At 39.7% G+C, this 26,651-nt stretch overlaps 1 protein-coding gene across 3 annotated transcripts in view; it reads left to right on the top strand.

Moving 5' to 3' along the window:
• TBC1D2 (TBC1 domain family member 2) overlaps positions 1-26,346 on the top strand; it is a 39,978-nt gene extending 13,632 nt beyond the window's left edge. For 2 of the 3 annotated variants that reach the window (XM_042454592.1, XM_042454593.1), the window contains exons 3-14: positions 1,200-1,341; positions 6,305-6,446; positions 8,417-8,550; positions 9,055-9,221; positions 12,550-12,936; positions 15,211-15,321; positions 17,075-17,259; positions 19,202-19,678; positions 20,359-20,479; positions 20,941-21,126; positions 22,656-22,777; positions 25,643-26,346. In XM_042454592.1, coding sequence (XP_042310526.1) covers positions 1,200-1,341; positions 6,305-6,446; positions 8,417-8,550; positions 9,055-9,221; positions 12,550-12,936; positions 15,211-15,321; positions 17,075-17,259; positions 19,202-19,678; positions 20,359-20,479; positions 20,941-21,126; positions 22,656-22,777; positions 25,643-25,850 — 2,382 coding nt within the window. In that variant the 3' untranslated portion in view covers positions 25,851-26,346. Of the gene's footprint in view, positions 1-546; positions 1,342-6,304; positions 6,447-8,416; positions 8,551-9,054; positions 9,222-12,549; positions 12,937-15,210; positions 15,322-17,074; positions 17,260-19,201; positions 19,679-20,358; positions 20,480-20,940; positions 21,127-22,655; positions 22,778-25,642 lie in introns of those variants that run through there. The other variant, XM_042454594.1, reaches the window with a different exon arrangement.
• Positions 26,347-26,651: the final 305 nt, after the last annotated feature.

Below are 26,651 nucleotides of genomic sequence, written 5' to 3'. Positions count from 1 at the left end.
TTGTGAGAGAAATCTATAACCAGGGACATTGTTAGAGAAAAGGCACGCCTGCTCCAGATTTCTTGCAGATTTTTTTTTTAGTGGTGGAATATACAGCAGACTCTCAGATTATCATTGTATTTTATGGGCAGGTTTTTGTGGGAGAAGGGAGGCAGTCATTCAGGTATCTAGGCTGTAAGCCTTTTGGAACAGCTGTACATGTTATTGAAGTAAAAGGAAAGTGGGAACCAGCGTAGTGGATAGAAAAAACTGGTATAATATGGCCTAGAAAATATTAACTGCAAAGCAGGATGTAGGATGCTAATTATTGTTCATTGGCAATGATTTTCTTTTACATACTTACTTTGTGGTTTATTTATCTAGACATTCATGCACATAATGCAGGTTAATAAGCAGAAAAATGGTCACAGGAGATAACTAGAGAAGTATTGACCCTATTCAGCTTTCTCTGGTGAAAGGTTTGGCTGAATACATTTATGCAATCCAAATGGCAAGAAAATCTTTTGGAATTTGTGTGGCTTCAGTCTTGTGGACAAGGTGGTGGAATGTAGCTGTATTTCTAGAGGCTTCTTCACTCCTCACAATTATAGCACTCTGATTCCACTTTAACTGCTTGGATTCCATCCTATAGTATCTTAGGATTTACAGTTCAGGAAAGAACATTTATATCTCTCAGACTGAGAGCTCCTTTGATACCCTAGACCAAGCTACAAATCCCAAGATTACTTAGGATGCAATCCCAGCAGTTAAAATGTAGTTATAATGCTGTAATTGTGTGGTGTAACCAGACAATGGCTTGAGCATTGGCCTTGGACTCTGGAGATCGGGGTTCAAATCCGAGCTCAGCCAGGAAACCCACTGGGTGACTTTGGGCAAGTCACACTCTCTCAGCCTTAGAGGACAGCCAGGACAAACCCCTTCTGAAGAAACTTGCCACAAAAAGCCCATGATTGGGTCGCCTTAGGGTCGCCATAGTTGGAAACGACTTGAAGGCACACAACAACAACAAAAGGACTTTCGGCTGCAAGTGGGAATCAAGCAGCTCATAATATTGTGTTAGGTAGACAACACAGCCAATGGGGAGGGATGCTGGAAATTGCAGTCCAGCAACATCTGGAGAGCTTTATAATTCCAATCTCTGTTGCAGGCAAATGTCATGTACTGACCCTCTTTTTAATTTTTTAAAAATTGAACTACAGGCTGTAAACAAACAGGCCATGATGTACTGGTTGCAGCAGCTGCAAATAAAACGTTGGGAGTTCTGCACTAACCAGGCTCAGGCTTGTGTGGCAGATGAGGCAGTTCTTCCCTGTTCTGTCAGTGCGGTTCAGCTTAATGATAGTAAGTACCTGAACTATGAATATGTCAGTCTTTTACCCCATCAGAAGGTGGATTCTCATCAGTCTCCTTCTATAGGGGACCCTTGCCATCTGTGGGGGTGGGATTGGTTCTGGAGCTCCCTGTGATGACAAAAAATGCATATGGTCATGCCCCATATCACTCAATGATGGTGATATACACATGGACACATCCACGTGCCCACACTGCCATGGAATAATATGGAGTATGGAGATCCACAGGCAATCAGAGCTGCGGATTGCCAGCCTGCTGATAGGAAGGGTCCACTATGGTTCAAGTTATGCTGTTTAGATGTGGTTTGATTGCACAGCTGTTAATGCAGAGTTCTTGTATGACTGAGTTTTGTTTAGAAGTGGAACATTCCTGTTGAGTCACCTCAACTACTACTAGAAAACATATCTTGGTTTAGCTCTGTTGACCATACAGTAAAGTACAATAACATCCCAAATCTATAAAACAACAATACCTTTATTTGCCAATCAAAATGGTACCAGCTTTGGCTGATACGCCAACTGTGCCCCTACCTGGCTCAGAGGGACCTTGAAGCAGTAGTACATGCGCTGGTAACCTCTTGTTTAGGTTTCTGTAATGCGCTCGACATGGGGCTACCTTTGTACCAAGTTCTGAAGCTTCAATTGATCCAAAATGCCGCAGCCAGATTGGTCACAGGAACGTTAAGATCAGACCATATCACTCCAATACTAAAATCTTTACATTGGCTGACGATCAGCTTCCAGCCGCAATACAAAGTGTTGGTCATTACCTTTAAAGCCCTACATGGCTCGGGCCTGAGTTACTTAAGGGAACGCCTCTCCCTACACAATCTGCCCCGCACTCTTAGAACATCAGGGAAGAAATTACTGGAATATACAAAAACTAGATTGGTCACTACTTCCCACAAAGCGATTACAGCCGCAGCCCCTAAATTATGGAATAACTTACCGGAAGATATCCTTCTTATTACCACATTATTACCACTAAAGACGGATGGCATCCACATTCTGGCAGGCATACCCATCCTATCTTCTATAGTTGATTTGAAAGAACGCTCCCACTTCTGATTTGATAGCATGGAAAGCAGACGAATTGGATATTTTAACTCATTGGTAGTAATATTGCTGCCCGTATTGTTGTATTTTAGATAATATTGTTTTTTGTTTTTTATTTTGTATTTTGCACTGTTGATTTTCATTGTGATCCTGCCTCAATCCTCAGGGAGAGGCAGGAAATACAAAGAAAATTTATTGTTGTTATTATTATTATTAAAATGTACAAAATATACTATGCAAGCAAAAGCTTGTATCGTGCATTTTGAACATCTTGTTTAACCAATCAAGTTATTGCTGTTTTATAGTTTTAGGATGTTATTGTACTACAGCAGTGTCATTTCTCACGTGTAGTGTGCCCTTTTATAATACAGAACATCCCTTATTCTGCTAAATGCAATCTTTGGGCCTACGTATAAGATCTCAACATTCCCAGTCATTTTCCCCATGCAGATGTGATCTAGTTGGTGCATAGCTTTATTGGCTGTGATGAACTGGGATTTTGCCTTACCCTCTGCACAGGGTCCTTCCTGGCATATGTTCGCTGTGGCCTCTTGTTGAAACTGATGCCCAGGCCACAGGAGTTCAGCCCAGTGGTGACTAGTGGTTTCCATATCAGTGGGATCAGTGGATTTGCTCCAAGGTTTAGCCTAAACCAGTGGTACTCAAACTTTTCCTCCTTGGGACCCTCCTCCTTTACATGTACATGCAGATGTCGGCCCTCTACTCGACATAGTATGTATATGAATTAAAATATTTGTTTATTTAGTGTGCATAATTTCATTTGCACATTCATGTATATTCATATTTTAACAAAATTTTAAAAAGAAATAACATTGTTCAAACTAGAACATTTTTATTTAAATAAATTTCATATTTAACTAAACACATGTGTAAATTTGACACATTAAAAAGTTTTGCAAAAGAAGGAGGATGAGGGATCAGTCCATCTAAATCTTGCCCCCCCCTCCCTTGAGCAACTCTTGCACCTGTTGAAAGGGTCCTGGCCCACCATTTGAGAGCCAATGGCCTAGACATTAAAGGAGCTAGCCCAGGTGTTGAACTGTGTGTCCAAAAAAGGATCAGCACTTTGGATATTCTTTTAAAATTCAGAGTAAAATCCAGAATAGATTCACTGCCTGACAGACATGGAAACTACTAGCCTCTGTTGGTCTGAAATGTATAGGCTCAGACTATCTGATTTTTATCCCACAAATTTGAAGAAAGTGATGATTAAGTCACATTACTTTGGCCTTTGTGTTTGATTCTACATACTTTCCTTATGCTGTAAGGGAAATACAATGGGGCTCATGCATGTGGTGCACATGCCACAGGTGTGCATGCCATTACTTCTTCTAGTGCGTGGCTTCAGCATAAGCTGAAAGCTGCGTATAATGCGGGCGCACTGTATATAAGGCTCCTCTTTCAACAGATAAGCAAATGTTGCCTACAATTGATGCTTCCCCAACACACACAGGCTGTGCAAAAATTGCACAAGAACTGTGTAGAGTGGTGTGTGTTGGTTGTTATGAGTTACCATCACCCAGGGTAGTTCAGACTAGCTTTCCAGCGCGGGACCAATACTGCAAGTAACAGTTTTGTTTTAGTAGGAAAAAGTAGGAATAGGAACAGGAAAAAAAAAATCTGAAAGCAAAGCATTAATTCACTCAATTGGGAAAGCTTTTGAGTCCACCAGCATTCTTCAATCTGGATTTGGAGATGAAGGAGTAATGAGCTGGGAAAATAAATGTTGCTAGGCGTGTTGGCCGGTCCAAGGATGCAGTTTTGATGGAAATCTCAAAGGAAAGGAAGGCTTGCAGCAGCACAATTCTATGCATATCAGCTCAGAAGCAGGTTCATCTGAGTTCAATAAAACTTCCTCTTAAGAATAGATTTACAACAGATTCTTCTTTTTTATGTTGACAATGTAGCAAAATAAAGCAAAATCCACAAAACAGTTATCCCTCTAACTCCAAAGCATAAAATACTTCCATCTAATCTCCCAGGGTTTGCCATGGAGCAACCTGGGGGTCAGTTTGACCCATATTAAGCCATGTTTACCCCAGATCTGCATCTGTTCTACCAGGATCTAGCCTGATCCTGGTTCTGGGATATTGGCCAGCATCATCAAAACAGGATGAAGTGAGGCAAGAGGGAACATGGACTTTTTGGCCAGTGTGGACAGCTTCTCAAATATTGTTCTGTTGTCAGTTAAAATGGTATTGAAGGATTTCAATGCAGGCAGAGGTCACTCCCTTTTTCAGCCACAAGTGAGGACTAAGGACAAAGACAGGAGCAACTGGATCTCAAAGGAGGTTATTTTTCTGCTGCAAAGGGAGTTGAAATTTTATTACTTCTCTTTTGTTGCCTTTTGTCCCCCACAGTGAAGCCAGTAAAATTTCAAAAGCTTGCGTAATGTATTTTATACTTTTGTGTTAGCCAAATAAATTGTATTGCTGCCTTGTGGATTTTGTATTTTGCTGTATTTTGCCTGGTTTTTAATGTAACCCTTGAGATGGAAAATTTCCAGCAGTTTTGAAGCTATGAGAAAAAACATTTTTTTTCTGGAATTCTTTTGAGGGGGAATTTAAAATTTTCAGAAAAATGCAATATTTGTACTCTTTACAATGGAAGACATGAATTCTGTATAATTTGTTATGGCAAGTTATCATGCTTGGCATATCAACAGTACAACTAGTTCAAACAAATACTGCAAATAGAATTTACTATTATATATCTATATATGTTACAAACAAAGCAGGTTAAAACAAACAAACAAAAACCACCCATCCCCCCACCAAAATCAAGATGAAGAAGGAGAAACTATCAACATGATAAAAACAAAAATAAATAAATATTTTGCCTCCTTTAGTTTTCCATTGTGTCAAGCATGCATGTCTAAGCATGTATTCCCACAGCAATAATGGAGAGTAGGAAACCAAGACCAAAGATTGCAATAATGTGATAATGTACATAGTCTTATATAGAAGTCTTTCTCTTTAATACTTTTCAGAAATAATTTTCAGCAAGTAAATATGCAAATGCCTTATCTCCAACATTTTATTTATCATTCTGAAAGTATTTGCTAATTAATTTTCTTTCACTTTCTTCCAACCAAAGAAGTTTTAAAAAAAGAGGGCTCTCCCCCATGTTCCCCTCTCTGAACCTTCACATTTCTCTGTAACTCCCATGAACACATACCCAAAGTCTGTTCCAGAAGGTTTGAGAGAAACTCTTGGGAACAATGTCCCTTTTTATGTTGGAACCCACAAAAAGAGTAGCTATATGAATTGACTGAAAGTTGAAGTTTACCAGACATGTCAGAATGGTTATTGAAATTACAAGATTATATGGAGAATGACAAATTAACAATACTGTATTACTTGGAGACAAGTCTGCTGATAAATTTGAGAAAGACTGGTCACAGGAGAGGGAAGTGTGAGGCTCTACAGATGTAGTTGAAACTGCAGCAATCCACCATCCTTAACCAACAGTGAAAGATTTGGGGAGATGAAAGTATACATCATCTGGAACATCTTACGATTCCCACTGATGGTTTATGTTAAGCTAAAATGAATTTTTGTCTTCGATTGCCCAAGTGTCTGTCCTCTTTTCTGTATAGCAGGCAGCAAAGAATACACTGGTTGCTCCTTGGCTGCATCTGCACTGCAGAAATAACCTGGTTTGGCACCACCTTAACTGCCATGGCTCAATACTATAGAATTCTGGGACTTGTAATTGGATACCACACTTCCCAGAATCCCATAGCACTGAGCCATGGCAGTTAAAGTGGCGTCAAACCCAATTATTTCAGGAGAGCAGATGCAGCCATTTTTTTCTGATTCAGCTTCAGTTTGAGCATGCCTGAATTCTAACACTTTATCTCTTTTTCTTTGTAGCTGATGCAGAACATGCATTTTTACCTTCTGTGAAAACTCCCACTGATGACATAGTAGGTATAACGGCAGCTTTTCTACCACCACCACAGCCTTCTATTGCTCTTCAGAACATCTCCCTCAAGCATCCTTGGATTGAAATACAGTAATGGTTTCATATTTTGAAATTCAGAAAAATAACTCTTGCAGCAATAACAACAGAGTTATCTGAGTAAGAAGCAGATTCTTTTCTGTCATGAGTCTGCAATGGTGCAAGTCAGCTTTATCAATTTAACTTTAAAGATTTAACTCTTACCCAACCTAGTGCTTTTCAAATAACTTGGCCTACAAAATTCTCATAAACCCCTGGCAGCATGACATTTGGGAATGATGGTATTTGTAGTACAAAAATATCTGGAGCATACTAGGATGGGGAAGATTGAAGATGTGGGTGTTACATGTACAAATAGCTGGGGGAGCAAGAGGTGAATCACTCTGATGCTAGATGTGTTTTTTACTTCATTTTATTTTAAACATTTCTATACTGTTTCTTATTTCAGATAAGCTATTATATTAGGGCAGCATTCATAAAAATTCAGTACAATAAAACAAAGCTAAACATAAACAGCAAAGGTAAGAAGTTTAAAACAGTCAACTAGGATTAAGAAATACAGATGTAAATTGAAAAATGCTTAGATTTTTTTTAAATGTCTGTATATATTTTGAAATACAAATTCAAACTTGACAATGAGGAAATAGAAATAATAAAAGAGTTCTCATATCTCATATCTGGGATCAAACATTGGTAGGAGTGGGGACTGCAGCCAGGAAATTAGATGAAGATTAAGAATGGGGAGAGTGGCTATGAAAGAACTAGAAAAGATCCTAAAATACATAGACATGCAGTTTGAGACAAAGGTTAGGATCATACAAGCTAATGTATTCCCTATTACCATTTATGGATGTGAGAGATGGACAGTTAAGAAAGTGGATGGGAAGGAAATGAATTAATTTGAGATGTGGTGCTTAAGATGAATGCTGAGGATTCCATGGACAGCCAAGAAGATAAACAAATGGGTCCTAGAGCAGATCAAGCCAGAAGTCTCCCTAGAAGCCAGGATGATAAAACTTAGACTCTTGTACTTTGGACACATCATGAGAAGACATGAAATGTTGGAAAAAATAATAATGCTAGGAAAGGTACAAGGAGGTAGAAAGAGAGGAAGGTCACATGCTAGATGGATGGACTTTATTAAAGAGACCACGAATATGAATTTGCAGGAGCTGGGCAGAGCAGTAGAGGACTAGGGGGCCAGGGTTACCATGGGTCGAGATTGATGTGAAGGCAGTTAACAACAGCACAACATAGGTTTTTGAGTTACACTATAATATCTGTGCTGGGCAATCCTCTTAGGGGATATATTATTAAAGTAATTAATAAAGATAAATATTTTCCCATGCAAGAAATGCTGATTTCTCCATAAAAATGCCACATGCAAATTTTGTTCAGAATAACTCCCAAACTGCAAGTAGTCTTCATAATCCACACAGACTTTCTTGTAATGGGAAGAAAATTGCATAGATTACTCATTGTTTCCATCAACAACAAAATGAGTGAAGAATTGTTGTTGTTGTGTGCCTTCAAGTTGTTTCTGACTTATGGGGGCCCTATCTTGCAGTTTTCTTGGCAAGATTTGTTCAGAAGAGCATGTAACTTGCCTCAGTGGTTTTCTTGGCTGAGTGGGAATTGAACCCTGGACCTCAGAGTTATAGTCCAACATTCAAACCACTGTGCATGCTGGCTTTTTGAAGAAATGGTATCCCTACTAAACCTACATTTTCAGTGTAGCAATCAACTAATTCCTGAGCTGTTTCAGTTAGATGGAAGGTCAAGTTGATTCACTGCTCTGCCATTTTTTCCTCTTTCATATAGAAAACTGGCAGCTAGGGAGAAGTCAAAGCTACAACCCATCACCCTAGTATACTAGCTTTTTATGTGCGGGATTTTTGTGGGGTACTGTATATGATTTTAAGCATAATTTTACTGCCTTAGTAAAAACTAGGATTAACAGCCAAACCAAGCCTTAACAGTTGTGGCTTCTTTCTAATCTTTATCCCATGTTTGTGCATTTTAAGAAACACAGTGCATAGTCTTTGTGGCAACCGGCAGAACCGAGGAGACAGTGATATGCTTGGTTTCATGGAGAGTAATGATAATCCTGAACATGTAGCTGATGAAGACCACAGGGAAACAGAAAGTGAGAATGCAGGTATTAGTTTCTGTGTTGTGATAAAACATGAAAAATATGGTGTGTTCACTGTTTTGCACACCTTTTCTGCTGTCAATGTCCTATGATGAGGCAGATCAAGAAGACTTGGAGCAATGAGCACAAACCAGCTAAAATAGTTCGTGAATCATAAGAATCGTAATCGTAAAATTAAGCTCCACAGAAAGCAGTGGGACTTTTTAAAACAAATATAAGAGTGCAGGTTTCTTGGAAATCACTGCGGATTTATATTAATTTAACAGTTCAACTCTTAACTGGAAAAAAGCGTCACTGAAACTTACATATTTACTTACTTCTGAGGGACTTCACAAAAACATAAGACTTGTTCTGTGTGCTTTTAAAGTCCCATAATTTGCTGAAACAACATCAGATACTGGAGGTTGTCATGCATCTGGCAGTGCCCCAAAACCTATCCAAACAACAAGTTACTAGTTTGCTTTTTCCATGACAATGAGAGGATTATTTTAATTTTTCTTTTGGTGACAGCTGAGATGCAAAAGGATACAAGAATGAAGCTCAAATCACCTATGGTTAGAAAGATGAAAAAGATGAACAGTGGTTTCCCTTGCTTTGCTGAAGGGACAGGACAGGAGAAAGTCACTTCTCTCCAGCACCAAGTTTTAGTTCTTGAAGAAGAAGTGAAATCTCAGAAGGTAAGCCTGTCATCCAAATTGTTTTTTAGTACAGACTGATCCACAGTTTTAGAATTGGAGAAAATGTCTTAAAACTTACAGTACTTGAATTTGATATTCAACAAGGACACAACATTGTACAAGTCGTTTCTTGTGTACTTTTAGCTATCTTAATGGCTGCATGGTGATCATTGCTGGAAAGAGGAACACAACATCCAAGACTAGGAAGCTGGAAGTATATAGGACAAACTGGAAGAAAGATGTGGGCTATTCAGTTTTGGTATTGACCCCTTTATTCAATGGGGATGTAGATTGACAGTTCAGTTGTTTAATTTTTCAGTTCTGGTGTACAAAAAATACAGAAGGCTGTTCTTTTAAACAGTGTGTGTAGCTTTTGTTTACTAGGTTGGTTTATTTATCATTTTGATATTTGAGCCTAAATGCAGTGTAATGCTGGGGGAATAAAAATCTCCACCAGGCCTTATCACATTACAAAAGAAAGATGAGAAGCAGCAAGATAGAAACGGCTTTATGCTTACCTTCCAGCATGCCAAAGAAGCACTTCCGCTGTACTGCTGAGGAAGATGATTGTAAATGCTTTTGTCCTGCTGGAAAAATCAATTTGGCAAAAGCCATACTTTTACAACCAGTTCTCTTTGAAGCTGTGAAGAAAGTAGCAAATAACACTGAAGCAACAAAATACTTTAAATGACTAAGGCGTTTTATGCTGCAATTTTAATCCTAATACAGTCAGCCCTCCTTATCTGCAGATTTTTTATCCACGGATTCAAGCGTCTATGGTTTGAAAATGTTTTTAAAATGTACACATTTCAACTAGCAAACTTTAATTTTACAATTTTATTTAAGGAACGCCATTTTTACTATGCCATTGTATTTAATGGGACTGGCGCATCCACCGATTTTGTTACCCACTGGGAGTCCTGGAACTAAACCTAAGTAGATAGCAAGGGCCCACTGTATTTCACACATGTGCTTTATAGCTTTAATTTGTCTTTATGTTATTTCTGCAAGCCACTTTGAGAGAGGCTTTTCTACCCTGAAGAATGGCATTAAAGGCCTATATCTAATGAAGTCATCACATCCAATATAATTAATCGCTTTGCTAAGAAGCAGTTCACAAATGAATTAATGATTATTTAACCATTTGTGTGAAACTTATAATGCTGCTTCATACCATTTCAGTCCAATTTTTTTCTCCAGACAACTCTGGGGCCACCTTCTTGGGGTATTCCCCTCTCGGTTCCATGATATACCACTATAAATTATAGGAATAGCTTCTATTCAGTTTTGAAAAACTGTTGGAATGGACTTGTTTATTTTTTTTTTAATTTATATCCTGCCTTTCTCTTCTGATGGCACTTAATGCTAGCTTGTCCTATCCTACCCTTCCTCTACCTCAATCCCTGGCCTGCTATCTTCAAACCATTCTTCCTTCACCCTTCCCATTGCACTAGTTTCAAGCAATGAGCACTTTTCATTCCAGAAGAGCAAAGTGGGTGTCTCTCACTTGAAAAAGATCAATGTTGGCAAACCTGTTTGGACCTCTTCCTCCCTCACATAGACACAGACACGGACATGTGCACAAATACATTCAAACTTGACACATACAAAAAGAAACTGGTGTCTAAACTAACCATTGTTCAGCTGATGATTATCTTCACTGATAAAATAACTAGAAATCAATTTGACAAAAAGTAGGAAAGTGGGATAAGGAGAGGAAGAACACATTGAGTAAAGAGGAGACACCCACATTGGTGTTGCCCACAAAATGATACCAGAAATGACACAACCATGATGAAAGCAATAATTTGTGGTATGATCTGCATCACAGTGAAGGAAGGGGAACTGCACAGACTTCAGTAATTTCAATTTGTGGAGTTAGTGCAAAATGGGGGGAAACACTACTGCTGGTGTTAGTAGAAGAGCCTGGATTGTTCAGAGATAGATGTGCGTCATCTAAGTGCCAAAAAAGAAAATTCAAAGATCCATGCATGAACCTCTCCTTAAATGCAAGAAAGATAAGAATCAAAGCACCATGACAACGCCCCACTCCTTGTGTGTCTAACTGCCTGTTGAGAAGTCAAGCCTGCATACCAGTCTCATGCTATCAGAGTTTCCTAGCAGTATTACAGGAGGCACACCTTGGATGTGACTAGCTTTTGAAGTCTGGACAACATATTATATTCCCTTTCCCCATACTGCTACAAGGCTGATGTTTCTGTCATGAAGTATACTGTAATTCAGGTCTTTCACTTGATAGGTCATTTTTCTAGAAACCCATATTGATTTTTGAAGCAATTTTACTCTGTAGTATTCAAGGTACAACTTGCTTTGTTCACAAACTTGCATGCAGCTAAGGGAAAATCTGTATCTAAATTCATGTTTTTACATGGCTGTTGTTTGCTATTGTTGTGTGCCTTCAAGTCATTTCTGAGTTATGGTGACCCTAAGGCAATGGTCACCTTAATGCGGTGGCATAGTGATGCCAGTTCTGACAATCAGAAGGCTGGCAGCTCAAGGCCCGAGTGCCGCATGATGGGGTGAGCTCCTGTTAGTAGTCCCAGCTTCTGCCAACCTGGCAGTTTGAAAGCATGCAAATGCAAGTAGATAAATAAGTTCCACTTCTCATTGGGAAGGTAACAGTATTTGGTGCAGTTATACTGGCTACATGACTACCAGATTAGTCTTTGGACAATGCTGGTGCTTTGGCTTAGTAACAGAGTTGGTTACAACTAGACATTCATGTCAAGGGACTACCTTTACCTAAAGCAAACCTATCATAGGGTTTTCTTGGAAAGTTTCTTCTGAGGATGTTTGCCATTGCCTTCCCCTGAGGCTGAGAGAGTGTGACTTGCCCAACACTCAAACCACTACACCCAAAGATGCAACTGAGTTAGTAGTGTTAATGCTTTTCTGATTTCAAGCATATTTCTTCTCTTCCTGCCATGTTTTTAGCAAACCATCACTCAAATATGTGCCATTTTACCCCAGTAGGGCTGTTGTCTCTGCTCCTACATAGAAAGGAGTAACATATTTTCAGACCAGTTTCTTATTAGAACAGAATAAAATATCTGTTTCTGGACATTTGGATGTGTGATAGCAGCAGGTACCTACTTCCTGAAAATGAAAGTAATCAAACTGCTCTGATGGGAATTCTTTTCTGAGTAATCTGACTGTTGATCAGCCATTAGAGGTAATCCAATGTTTACCTTACATCAGAGAGAGATGTGTGCTATACAACTTTAAGCATGAAACCAGGAAATCTGTAACTGTTATGCTACCAAAAAATGAGTAGAATTTGTTCTCTTTTTTTGTCTTTTTTCCACAGGAACTGGTTAAACTTCTCCACAAAGCTCTGGAGGCAGCCCAGCAAGAGAAACGAGAGTCCTGCAGGTACCTGACCACAGCAAAGGAGAAAGACAGGCTGGAATTAGTGCGGCACAAAGTCAGGCAGATTGCTGAATTGAACAAGCAGGTGGAAGTCCTGGAGATGGAGAGGAAGGAGCTGAAGCAGAGCCTTGCTGTGAATGAAGAGCACATCCAGGAGCTGAAAGCCCATGTGCAGCTCTTGATGGACAAGAACCAGGCCAAGCAACAGGTCATCCTGAAGCTGACAGAGCAACTGACCAGAAGCATGCCTGATTCCATTACAGAAGCAGATCTTCTTGCCGCAGAGACCCTGTACAAGCAGCAGGAAGAGATTGAACATTTGAAGGTATTAAACAGTTGCAGGGACTCAAGTGTTAAAGTTACAACTCGGCCCACATAGTACTGTAGAATTACACACCAGCCAAAGTTGCCCCTTGGATGAGTATTATCCCATACCAGCATGCTTTTCTCATTGTTTTTCTCTTTTACCTGTGTATTATTATTATTATTATTATTATTAACCTTTATTTATGAAGCGCTGTAAATTTACACAGCGCTGTACATACAATCTTTTAGTTAGACGATTCCCTGCCCACGGGCTTACAATCTAAAAAGACATGACACAGAAGGAGAAGGGAGTGGTAGAGGGAAAGGGTAAGAGGTCCAGCAGTTTCTCTCTACCTCCAAGGCCTGGACCAAGGCAGATGGACTGGAGGGAGGGCGAGGCTTCATAATGGATGATTAATCATTTTCCAGGGAAAATACATACTCTTAAGTAGGATAATACATATACAGTACATAGCAATACAGGAAATGGTTCAATAAACAGGCACCACAAGAACATCAAATAGTAAGCGACAATTATGCAATGCCTGGGAAGGCTTCTCTGAACAGGATGGTTTTCAACTCCGTTTTGAAGCTGGTTAAAGAAGTGATGGCTCTTGCTCGCAGGGGAAGAAGGTTCCAGGAGTGAGGGGCAGTGAGTGAAAAGGGGCGAATCCGGGATGGGGCAGAGGAAATCCTGGGCTGAGACAGGAGCCCTTGACTACCAGAACGGAGGGCCCTGGTGGGAAAGTGAGGAGAAAGAAGGTCTGATAAGTAAGGAGGGGCCAGTCCATGGAGGGCTTTAAATGTTGACAGGAGGAGCTTATACTGAATGCGGAAAGGGAGTGGGAGCCAGTGAAGGGATGCCAACACAGGAGAGATGTGGTCAGCGCGGTGGGTGGAAGTGATAATGCGTGCAGCTGAATGCTGAACAGAGATTAAAGGACGGAGGTGAGAAAGAGGAAGCCCAGCCAGGAGGACATTACAGTAATCAAGTCGTGAGACCACTAGGGCATGGACCAGGATCTTGGCAGTAGAGGCGGAGAGATATGGTCGGATTTTGGTAATATTGTATAAAAAGAATCTACAAGCCTTGGCTGTGGTCTGGATCTGAGGGATACACGACAGAGAAGAATCAAAGATGAAACCAAGACTGCGGGCTTGCTGGACTGGTTGAATAGAAATGTTGTCCACAGAGACAGAAAAGGAGTGTTGAAGGGTGGGCTTAGGAGGAAAGACATGTATACCATGCTATATTTCCACTGGAATATCTATCTGTTGTTTTGTGTCTTCAAGTCATTTCCGACTTATAGTGACCCGGCCTAAGGTGATACTATCATGGGTTTTTCTTGGCAAGATTTGTTTCGAGGAGGTTTGCCATTGCCTTGCCTGTAATATTAGATAGATAACTTTGGCCCTATACAGACAGACCAAAACAAAGCTGCTTCAGGTCACTTTGGAGGTATGGAGTTTCAATGATGCATGTCTCCTAAGAGTCTGGAAACTGCACCAAAGCTGCACTGCAGTCCTTAGGACTGGATCGTGGCTTTGGTGTGGTTTCTGGACTCTTAGGACACATGTATCTTTTAAACAGCAAAAAAACCCACTGAAACATTTTTAGAACCTTTACTTCCAAGTACAGCAGTTTATGTATGCTAAAAGGGGCTGCTGAAATCTGGAAGCTAAAGTTTGAGGTTTACCAATTAACCCACCACTTTTTCACCTGGTGTGAGGCTGTGCCTAAACATTTTGCTGACACTTATTTCCTCATTTTTATTTTCACTCTTATTCAGCATCTGAAGTTAAGTTTTTTCTTAGTGCATAATTTGCATGATTCCCATCCCTGTGCTAGTATGTATGTACAAGTATGAACCAATTCTTGGGCTAGCACAGAACATGCTCTTCTCTCATCTTTAGTGCATTGCTTGAGTAAGCCAAAATTAAGCTTAAGACTTTAAATATATTTATCTTTGCTGTTGAATCCTCTACCCAGCTTAGTTCCCAGAGGAGGATCTACATTGCCATCCCACTATAAATTATTGTTCAGTTTATCTTTGTGGCTCTAGCATTTGTATCAGTCTGCACACTGATAAAGAAAACTAGGTCTTTTGTTTCATTTTAGCTGACCATGTCTCCGAAAAGACTTCTGTAAGAATGAATGAATGAACAAAAGGAAGCCTGATGGTTTTCTTCCTTTCTTTTTTATTCTATTTCATCTGCAGTTTTCCTGGGCAAACACATTTCAGATGTCCTGAGAAGTTTTTTCTTCTAATGGCTAATCTTACATTTTTATTAGGATGATTTAGAAGCCTACAAGACCCAGAACCAATTCCTGAACTCTGAAATCCACCAGGTTACTAAAATCTGGAGTACAGTGGCACAGAGAGAGAAGACCCTCCTGATGAAGGTGAAAAACAAATGTTTTTTGATTATCAAAGTCCTCTGTTTCTCCTTTGCTCCAGTTTTAAGATGCTTAGGAAATTTTCATCTTTTCCTTATTATAAAAGCAGCGTCCATCAGTGAATCCAACTCTTCCTAAATAATGGCATGTGTTTACTCTATTCTTGGGTTTTCAGGTATACTTGCATGTAGATCGCTCACATTTCAGCAGAAGACCCACACCCCTGGCCCCATCCTGGCAATGTTTTGGAAAGATAGACCTGCCCCAACTTTCAACTGTTGAGTGCAGATACCTGAAAAATAGAAATCCTACACATGAGTACCTGTTCAGGCCCCATGCAACTATGGCAGTCACATTATTAGTTATCTTGGTTGCATGGAATGCATGCAGCTGCTCACATATAGGATTTAATTTTTCCAGATTCTGTGCTCAGTGACTGATGTTTGGAGCTTGGGCTGGCCCAGACTAACCATTTTGATGGCAGGGCTAGCAGTGTCACCTCTGAGCACATAAATGCCTACTGTCACAAAAGAAACACAAGAGGATTTCAAAAAGAAAACTATGCCTAACAGACTTGGGGAAAACCATAAAAAGGTACCAAATATAAAAAATAAGCAACTTTTCATTAAATAATATAAAATAATATTAAAAAACAACAATGACAAGCTTACATCTGGCAAAGCAAACTGATGAGTATAAGAGTGGGTGAGGATAGGGTTGGTTAGCAGAGCTGGAGAATGGGTGGCAATATGTTACTCCCATTAGTCAAACTGGATAAGCATTTTGCCAATCCCACCCCCCCCCCCAAACATATTGAATCAAAATTAATGTAAGCTTTGAGAAGAGATTTTATGAATGCAATACACAGATACTGTCTTCTGCACTCAACTGGAAGAGGTCCATTGGCTATCTCTGTGATGCCTTAAACATAGAGACACATCACATCCCTTTATGTCTTCCTGTTGGTTTTATTTGTTATTATGTGCCTTCAAGTCACTTCAAACTTATGATGACAATAACATGAATCTATCACAAGGTTTTCTTGGCAAGTTTCTTCAGAGGGGGTTTGCCATCCTCTGAGGCTGAGAGAGTATGACTTGCCCAAGATCACTGAATGGGTTTTCATGGCTGAGCTGGGATTCAAACTCTGGTCTCCAGAGTCATAGTTCCAATGCACAAACCACTACACCATACTGGCACCCCTTTACTCATTTACTGTTCCTGAAACATTGAACTCAAAGCTGGGACAAAGTTGGGAAAAGTAAAAAAGAGAAAAGCAGTGGATGGAGAATGGCAGCCATTAGTTCGTGCTTCCCTGTGTGTTTTCTGTTCCTTAGGTGTTCTTTGTCTAGTTTTATGTAGCAATAGCATTTGCATTTGTATACCGCTTAACAATGAACTCAGCACTCCCTAAGTGATCGACAGTCTGTAAGCCAATTGCCCCCAACAAGCTGGGTACTCATTTTACTGATCTACGAAAGGATGGAAGGCCGAGTCAACCTTGGAGCCCTGGGATTGAACTCACAATATTGTGGCTGCAGTACCAGCATTTAATTACTGTGCCACAAGGGTTCCTTGATGTACATATCTGAAGGTGCTTAAAAACTCAGTAGACAGTAGCTGGTACACTCTGCTGTGTGCGCACCTTCAAGTTGCCTGTTGACTTAGGGCGACTCATTCAATTTCCTAGGGTTTTCTTCCTTCCTCTGATTGAATGCACATGATATTCATGTTCTGAGTGTCACCTGTTGTCTTACAGTGTGCCCGTCTGCAAGCCCACAACTGCCAAATAGAGAGCAAGTATCTAATGACTCTGCGGAGGCTGCAGGACCTACCGGATTTAGCCAGTGAACACAAGGAAATGGTGAAGGGACTCATACAGGAGGCACTTCAGTGGGATGTGAAAGAAGAAACCATGATACCTATTCAGCTGAACCCAATCAAGTAAATGGTGTTTCTGCGTCCATGTCCATGTACTCTTGTCCCTCCATATTCACAAGGGTTAGGTGCACAAGACCCCCGTGAATATGGAAAAACCGCAAATAACAAAAACATCATGTTTTTACCTCAGAGGACACCTCTCTAGGAATCTCTAGGTCATCTAGTTCAAACTCTGGTCAACGTCCGACAGACACTGGCCATAGAATTGCACTGGAGGAGCTACAAATGCCTAGTAGAGTATTCTCTCTAGGAATCTCTAGTGTGACTTTTAGTTAAAGTTGATCATAGAGTTGCACTAGACGACCTAGATATTCCTAGAAAGAACATATTAATCAAATCTGTGAACAATTAAATCTGCAAATATCAAAGCTGCAAATATGGAGGGATGGGTGTATAAGTGTGTAATACAAGGAGAAGATCTGAGGCTGCTTTATTTGCATTGGCCTTCAATGGTTTTGTTGGAAGCATATGTCAAATCAAAGAAGCCCATTTATATATACCTATATCTGTACGTTTCAGATTAACAAATGAGTCAAGGCTGCATCCGCACAGCAGAAGTAATCTGGTTTGACACCACTTTAACTGCCATGTCTCAGTGCTATAGAATTCTAGGAGCTGTGGTTTGTTGTAGGGTATTGTATTATTATTATTATTAACCTTTATTTATAAAGCGCTGTAAATTTACACAGCGCTGTACATACAATCTTTTTAATTGGACGGTTCCCTGCCCTAAGGCTTACAATCTAAAAAGACACAGCACAAGAAGAGAAGGGGAAGGGGATGAGGGCCAACAGTTCTTCTCTACCTCCGAGGCCTGGATCAGGGGAGATGGACTGGAGGGAGGACATAGCAATACAGGAAATGATTCAATAAAACAGGCAACAAAGGAACATCAAATAGCAAGTGACAATTATGCAATGCCTGGGAACGCTTCTCTGAACAGGATGGTCTTCAACTCAGTTTTGAAGCTGGTTAAAGAAGTGATGGCTCGTGCTCGCGGGGGAAGAAGGTTCCAGGAGTGAGGGGCAGAGAGTGAAAAGGGGCGAATTCGAGATGGGGCAGAGGAAATCCTGGGCTGAGACAGGAGCCCTTGACTACCAGAACGGAGGGCCCTGGTGGGAAAGTGAGGAGAAAGAATTTTTCAGAATTGGGGAAATGAGAGCATGTTTGAAGTCCGACGGGAAGGAGCCTGTAGAGAGAGAGAGATTGAAGATATGGAGAAGTGAGGGGAGAAAAGAGGGAGCTATAGAAATTAGAAGACGAGTAGGAATTGGATCAAGAGAACAGGTTGCAGGTTTGCAAGAGTTCAGAAGTGTAGAGAGTTCATCCAAAGAAGCAGGAGGAAACACAGAAAATTTTTTAGGCAAGGGCGTTAGAAGATTATGAGCAGAAGAAGAATCGGGAGGGACTATCTCAGAGCGAATAGTGGTGATCTTAGAGATGAAATACTGTAATTAGCAAAGTCATTAGGAGAGAATGATGAATGATTGTAGCAGAGCTCTGGTGCCACAACAAACTACGTTCCCAGAATCCCATAACCTTGAGCCGTCACACTTAAAGTGTTGAATCGGATTATTTCTGCTGAGCAAATAACTCTTTTGCTTGTAGAGGCTGCCATAATAGATTGAAATTACAGTTTAACCAGTAGGACTATAAGGGAAGAGCACAAATGGTTACCTTGCCATGCTGTGTTTATTCTAATACAATACTGTAATAGGGAAAGGAAAGGAAAGGAAAGGGAGGAAAGGGAAAAGGAAATGGTAGATTACCTTCTAACTATAAGTGGTAGATTGTATTTTTATAACCCTACATTATCTAAAATTTCCTTCTGAGGTTTATATAGGCCGTGTGTTAGCTGACAGACTATTATTTAAGCTTTTTCATCAGTTGACAGCCCTAATTATCTGTCATTTCTAATTATCTGTTGCTTCTTTTCACTCTTCAGTCAATATGATGATTATGGGTTTATGACCATTCCTGAATATGAAGCTGGAGACTGGAAACTGCTGGCCAAAATCCAGGCCTTGGAAATCAAATCCAGTAATCTCTTGAACCAGGAGGGTATCGAGAAGTCTCTCTCTGAGAGGTGGAACAACCTTGGAGACTTAAGTTCCTCCTCAGATCTCAAAGCCTTGCTCCGCTGTGGTGTCCCCGTTGAGCACCGTCAGAGGGTATGGAGGTGGATTGTGAGCCACCGGGTGCAGCATATCCATTCTCCTGGACATTACCAAAACTTGCTCAAGAAGTGTGAAGCAGCTGAGCACCCAGCTTCTCAACAGATTGAGTTGGATCTGCCCCGCACCCTGAGTAACAACAGACACTTTCTGTCACCTGCCTCTCAGCTTCTTCCCAAACTTCGGAGGGTTTTACTTGCATTCTCCAGGCAAAACCCTACTATTGGCTATTGCCAGGGATTGAATAGGTAAGGGCTAATGGATTACAATTCTTAACTCCCCTTTGTTAGCAACCTGTACTTTGCTGGTCTGATATTAGAATTCAGTAGACCTGGTGTAGTGGTTTGAGTGCAGGACTACAACTCTGGAGGATTCTCAATTCAGCCATGAAACCGACTGGATGACCTTAAATAAGTCACATGCTCTCAGCCCCAATGGAAGGCAGTGATAAACCACCTCTGAACAAATCTTGCCAAGAAAACCCCACAACAGGTTCACTTTGGAGTTGCCATAAGTTGGAAATGACTTGAAGGCACACAATGACAACAGACCTCATTTGAGGCCTAATGTGAATAGCAATGACAACAATCAGATGTATTTGAAAATGGGCCTAATTTAATGTAAAAAATTAGGAAATTTTGCAGTCCAGCAAAGCCATCGGTATACATGAATGGAAGCTGTGTACACCACAAAAGATTTCCATGAAGTTTACATCTGCTTATGTTATTGATAAAGCAAGCAGTTTCACATTTGGAAAGCTAAACTAAAAAGGGGATGCAGTTGTAGTTGCAGAAAAACCCTCTGGCTTTTCAGAGGTTTTCCTATGCTGTTTTCATTGTTGTCTCAAAGCCAACTGAAAGGCCACAGTTGTAGGAACTATTTGTACGATTGCCTGCTTTACTTAACAGTCCGGTATCATTCATCCTAGACTAGCGGCCATTGCACTGTTGGTCCTAGAAGAGGAAGAAAGTGCTTTTTGGTGCCTGGTTCATATCACTGAGAACCTAATGCCTCCAGATTACTACAGCAACATGCTAATAGGCTCACAAGTAAGTTTGGGAGTCCCCACAGTGACAAGTCATAGGAGAATCATAAGGAGGGGGGGGGGGAGTGAAGAATTCTTGTTCATTGAAGAATTACCTATTCCTATACATACTGTGTTGAAATGTATTTACGGTAAATATTTACATTTACAAATTGTTTGAATCAAAACCATTGGGGTGAGTGGGAATGAAAAAATGGTTCAACATGGAATATACTATGCCTGTATTTTTGGCTATATATTATTGCAAATATTTAATATTTTTAACATATAAAGAAAAAAAGATTATTATCAAAACACATTTTGAAAAGTGCCCTAAGCATCCTAAGTACAAAAGCTGATTCTGTTAGATCAGGTTGGAAGATATTAACATGTTTATCCCTGTCATTTGGAGAGTACAGAATTTACAATATGAAACCTTTACAATGTGGTGGTTGTTATTTATTGCTGATGTTTTACTGAATCCAGGTGGATCAAAGAGTCTTCAAAGATTTCTTGGCAATGAAACTTCCCAAGCTGACAGCTCACCTGGAGCATCACCGAATTGACCTGGCCCTTGTGACTTTCAATTGGTTTCTGGTCATATTTGTTGATAGTCTTGTCAGTGATATTCTCTTCAGAGTCTGGGATGCCTTTCTTTATGAAGGTACAAAGGTAGGCGAGTCCATTTATCTTCCTTAATATTTGAAACGTAAAGCCATTTTTAACCTTTAGTTTAGAGTCAACCCATTAAATTAAGGGATTTTTTAAAAATAAATATTGACTTAGTAAGTTCTCTTTGATTCTTTGGGTCTACTATAATTGGGACTAATCATTGGATTTACCTAACTCTCATAACAAGATGTTGTAGCTGATATGTATCTAGGCCAAAATCCCAGGATAACAATACATGTGAAAGAGATTGAGGGGTCTTAGTAGACTGCAAACAAAATGTGAGTCAGCGCAAGCTAAACTGGTAACAGGGGTCTCTCCGTAGCAGCTTTCTGCTTGTAGAACTTTCTACTCAAGTACATTAGGTTGGTTCTATCTCTTTGAGCATCTGCCAGGCTGCTAAAACAATGCTGTTCTTCATGGCCTTTCATGCTTTAAATTGCTGTGTTAAAATTGTAAACTATTTCAATTGGTTTTGTTTGTTCATCATCTCATTTTGGACTAGGAGGTGATATGGAAACGTCTTAAATAAATAAATGACATGAGTCAACAGTATGATGCACTGGCAAACAAAACCCAGTGCAGTTCTAGGCTTCATCTGTAGGAATATTGGTATCCAGGCTGAAAAAAAAATATTAGGACCACTTGGTTCTACTTTGGTCAGATCTCACCTGGAATATTGTATCCAGTTTTGGGCACCACAGTTCAAGAAGTTGACAAGCTAGAACAGATCCAAAGAAGGGAAACTTAAGATGCTGAAAGGTCTAGAGGAATGACTTAGTGAGTTGGCTGTATATAGCTTGAAGAGAATATTGAGTGGTGACATGATCTCACTGTGTGCCTTCATGTCATTTCCATCTTATGGTGACCCTAAGGGTCATGGGGTTTTCTTGTCAAGTTTCTTTAGAGGAGGTTTGCCATTGCCATCCTCTGAGGCTGAGAGAGTGTGACTTGCTGAGGGTCACCCAGTGGGTTTCTGCTGAGGGTCACCCAGTGCTGAGCTAGGATTCGAATTTCAAACCCTGGTCTCCAGAATCATAGTCCAACACTCAAACCATTACAACACAGTGGCACTCCACCTTTAAATATTTGAAGTGATATTATTGTTATGTATAAGATGGAACTAGCTTGTTTTCTCTGCTCCAGAGACTAGGATATGGACTGATGAATTTAAACAAGAAGAGACGTTGGTAAGAAATATTAGGAATATTTAGGATTCCTAAATATTAGGAAGAATTTGCTGGTGGGAAAAATTGGTTGACAGTGGAATAGACTGCCTCGAAGGGTGGTGGATTCTTCTTCTTAAGAAGTCTTTAAAACGAGGCTGGATGATGATAATCATTCTGAGTGTATTAGTTTTAGTCCTTCATGGCAGGAGGGTGAACTAGATATCCATTAAGATCCATTCCAAATCTATGATTCTCTGAGTTCACTGCGTTTATATTTTCCTGCCTCAGTGTTGCCATCATTATGACCTATGAGTGTAAGTATATTTACTCTATGAACTCCAGCCAAATGTCTCTTTGTCTCAGGTGATATTTCGATACGCTCTGGCAATTTTTAAATACAATGAAGAAGCAATATTGAAGATTCAGGACAGCTTGGAAATATACCAGTATCTTCGTTTTTTCACTAAAACTATTTGTGATGGCAGGTAAGATTAATTTCAGAATTCCACGATTTGGGATGAAGCCCTGTATGGCAGCTGTGGCAGGAGATGGCAGTTTGGTGGGAATATTGTTCCTGATTTTTTAAAAAGATCCATATCATGTTTTTCAAAGCATAGAATGTTGGGGGATACTTTTCTTTTTATTTTTTCCTTCATTCCTCCCTCCCTCCTTCTTGTTATTGCACTATTCTGAAATACTTTTAAACCAGTACATCCACCATGTCGATTGTGATGATTAGGGTGGGCTTATCTGTTCCCTTACCCCTCTGTGTATTTTGAAAATGTTACATCCTTTTCCCTATTTCCCTTTCTGCCCATCATGCCACCTTTTAATCCCCCCCCCCAAGTCTCCTTAGAGTCTTAGGCTGCAGTGGCATTGCAGAAACAATCCAAATTGATACCACTTTAATTGCCATGACTCCATCCTATGGTATCCTGGGTTTTGTAGTTTGTTGTGGCACCAGAACTCTCTGATAGGAAGGTGGAACATCTCACAAAACTACAAAATCCCACAATCCCATAGCATTGAGCCATGGCAGTTAAAGTGGTGTCAACCTGGCTTATTTCTGCAGTGCAGATGCAGCCTTAGAGATAAAGCAGTAGTGTTGGGAAAGTTCAAACTGTTCTACACACATTAGTCAATGTGGAAACTTAAGTGGAAGTACAGGTTGAGTATCCCTTACCCAAAAATTTGAAATCCAGAATGTCCCCAAATCTGAAACTCTTTTCATGGGTGGCTAAGATAGCAACACTTCTGGTTTCTGAGGTTCAAGGTGTACAAACTTTGTTTCATGCTATAATTACAAATATTATATAAAACTACCTTCAGACTTCGTGTATAAGGTGTATGTGAAACATAAATGAATTTTGTTTTGGACTTGAGTCCCATCTCCAAGATGCCTCCAAGATGTGTATGCAAATATTCTGAAATCCAAAAATAAATAAATAAATCGGAAACATCTTAGTCCAAAGTATTTAGGCTAAGGGGTATTGAATCTGTACTATATATTTCCTCATTCTTTGTGATGCTTGCCTGGCAATTAACAACTCAGTGGCTGACCAACATAGAGAACAGGTACTTCGGAAACCTGGCCACCTTATTGCCATCCATCCATTTGATATAAGAGATATCATTTACTGTTCATTGTATTTAATGAGACTTGAACATCCATGGATTTTGGTAACTACTGGGAATGCTGGAAACAAACACCAGCGGTTACCAATCCGTTTTATTTCTCTCTCATCAAACTCTTGCTTTTGTTGCCAGTGTCCCTTTAATTCTTTTCAAAAGGAAAAAAAGAAAAAGAAAAATCTAGACATGGAAAATAACAAGGGGAAGGAAAATGTAACATGAAAAAGACAGATTGATACAAATAGCCATTGTGGAAGAACACTTTGTCAAAGGCAAATTTGTTATTTAAAAAACATGGAAAGTACAAACACCGACTGTCTTCAGAGTGGCTGCAGTTTTATAGTTATTCATTAATTTAAAATATTTCTACACTACCTTTCACCATAACTGATTACAAAACAACAACAATATTATTATTATTATTATTATTATTATTATTATTATTATTATATTAATTTTAACAAATTAAACCAACTAAAGAGTTTTTTGTATCCTGAACATCTGTCCTGGCCTTTAAAAAAAGTAAGCTGATCCATTTGCTTCCTTGTATTACGCTTGTCTGTAGGACTCAAACACTTGAGACTGATGTTTCATAGTAAGGCATAGGAAAAGATAACACCAGCCACAGTGAAATTCTTTTTGGGTTTCTGGTATAAAACAGGATCAAATGGGCCCTCGGCTTATGCTGCTTTCCATAAGCTCTGTGGAACTGTGTTCAGTTTTCAACTTGTCTTCTAGTTAAGCCACCTTGTCCCTTCTGATTTGGACATCTTTCTGACACTTTTTCAATAGTTTGCTCATGCTTTATCTCATTTATTTGTTTATCCATTAAAACATTTATACCTTGACCTATATTATAGGAAATAAGGACAATGTACAATTAAAATTCATTTAAAAGACCTACAGATGGTAGTGCATGAAATGGTAACCTCAAGGTTTGACTTTTGCAATGTGCTCTACATTGAACAACCTTTGTATCAAAAGTTCAGGAATGCCAGTTAATTCAAAATACAGCAGCCAGATTGATTGCTGGAACATCTAGGACTGAAATTATCACATTAACATTAAAATCACTCCACTGCCTGCCCGTTAGTTTCCAGGAAAGTACAAAGTGTAAGTTATTACCTTTAAAGCTCTACATGGTTTAGGTCCAGGTTACCTACAGAATCACCTCCTCCCAAATAACCTGCTCCATATACTCAGGTCCTCTGGGGGACATTTCCTTCATCCCCCCAGGACTAGGCAGGCAACTCACCCAGAGGACCTTTTAATCAGCCTCCCCTAGACTGTGGTTTGACCTGCCAGGAGAGACAGCTAAACACGCTGTCTGAATTTAAAACAGTATTAAAGACCTGTCTTTTCCAGCAGGCTAACCCAGCCAATTTTAAACTATGAATCTTAAATCAGTATATTTTAATCTGGATTGTGATGTACAATGGTCATTTTAATCCTGTGTTTATGTGTTATGTATGTAATGGTCAGTTATATATTGTATTTTAATCTATCTTGTACCCTGTCTTGAGCCTGGGGGAAAGGTGGGTAAGAAATAAAAATGTAGTATTTATTTATTTATTAGTAAATAATTTAATTTTCAAAACAACAAAGAAAAAAATTAACAGCATAGCAAAACAATTTTGACAGGTTTAAAACAGTTTAAAAATCAAGTGTGCACAATTTTTTATTTTGTTTTGGTCTCTCACATCCTTGTCATCTTGCAGGAAACTGATGAACATTGCCTTCAGTGACATGAATCCTTTTCCTATGAAGCTGCTCCAAAATCGGCGTGAAGAGTATAGGCTAAAGCTGGAGGTTGAGATGAGAGAACTGGAGAGGATAAAAGCCCAGTATATGAGGGAACAGGCAGAACATACTTCCAGTCACCTGGATGGAGCTGTGAGTGAGGATGATGAAGAAGAAGACATGTAACACTTGTTCTGTCTTTTCTGTTTGTCTTCAAACATTTCACTTCCTTTGAAACAAAAGGTGGCCATTGCCTGTACAGTGGAACACAGGGCACATATGCGCAACACAGGGAGATGTACTGGATTGCTCTCAGTTGCATCAGAAATGTTCACACACTATGGAAGCTTTGTTCTTACTAAGGTCCTTCGAAGGTCTATGGTTTGGAGCAATGTTCGTTAGATGGTGAAGTCACTCAAGGTCAGCCCAAGTCATTTTGCTGCCTGAAGCAAAGGACAGATTGGAAGCCATCTCTCATTCCATATATAGAAGCTGTAACAAACAGCTTTGGCCTCTTCCTCACCACTCTACCTTACTTTCATCTTGAAGTCCAAAGATGGGCGTATCATTCTGCCTTATGGTATGGTTGGCACTAATGTCTCTGCACTGTAAAATCCTTTTTATATTTTTTCTGGGTTGCCTCTGTATTGTTGTGTCAGTGCAGAAACTCATCCTTTTGCTCCTCACCCTCTTATTCTAAATACAAAAACAAACAAGCAAACAAACAGTTGTTGGCTTTTTAAACAGCCTATATGACAGGATAGTGAGCATTGGCACCTTGCTAAATTCTTGTACCCTTTGGTTTCCTAATGTGGAACAGTGAGCAATGAAGAGAAAAAATAACTTGATTACCGGAAATGCCAGTTTAGAGAGGATTGTATATTTAGCACTTTATCTGTGACTTTACAAATGTGTAGTGCCTTTTCACTCTCCACCCTCCATGTGCTTATAGTGAAGAGCAATTTACAGTAAATATTTTAGGTGGAC

This window comes from Sceloporus undulatus, chromosome 2 (genome assembly GCF_019175285.1).
Source record: "Sceloporus undulatus isolate JIND9_A2432 ecotype Alabama chromosome 2, SceUnd_v1.1, whole genome shotgun sequence".
Classification (NCBI taxonomy): Eukaryota; Metazoa; Chordata; class Lepidosauria; order Squamata; family Phrynosomatidae; genus Sceloporus; species Sceloporus undulatus.
The sequence above is the reverse complement of the archived record's forward strand: the minus strand, read 5'-3'. Positions and strand labels throughout refer to the sequence as shown.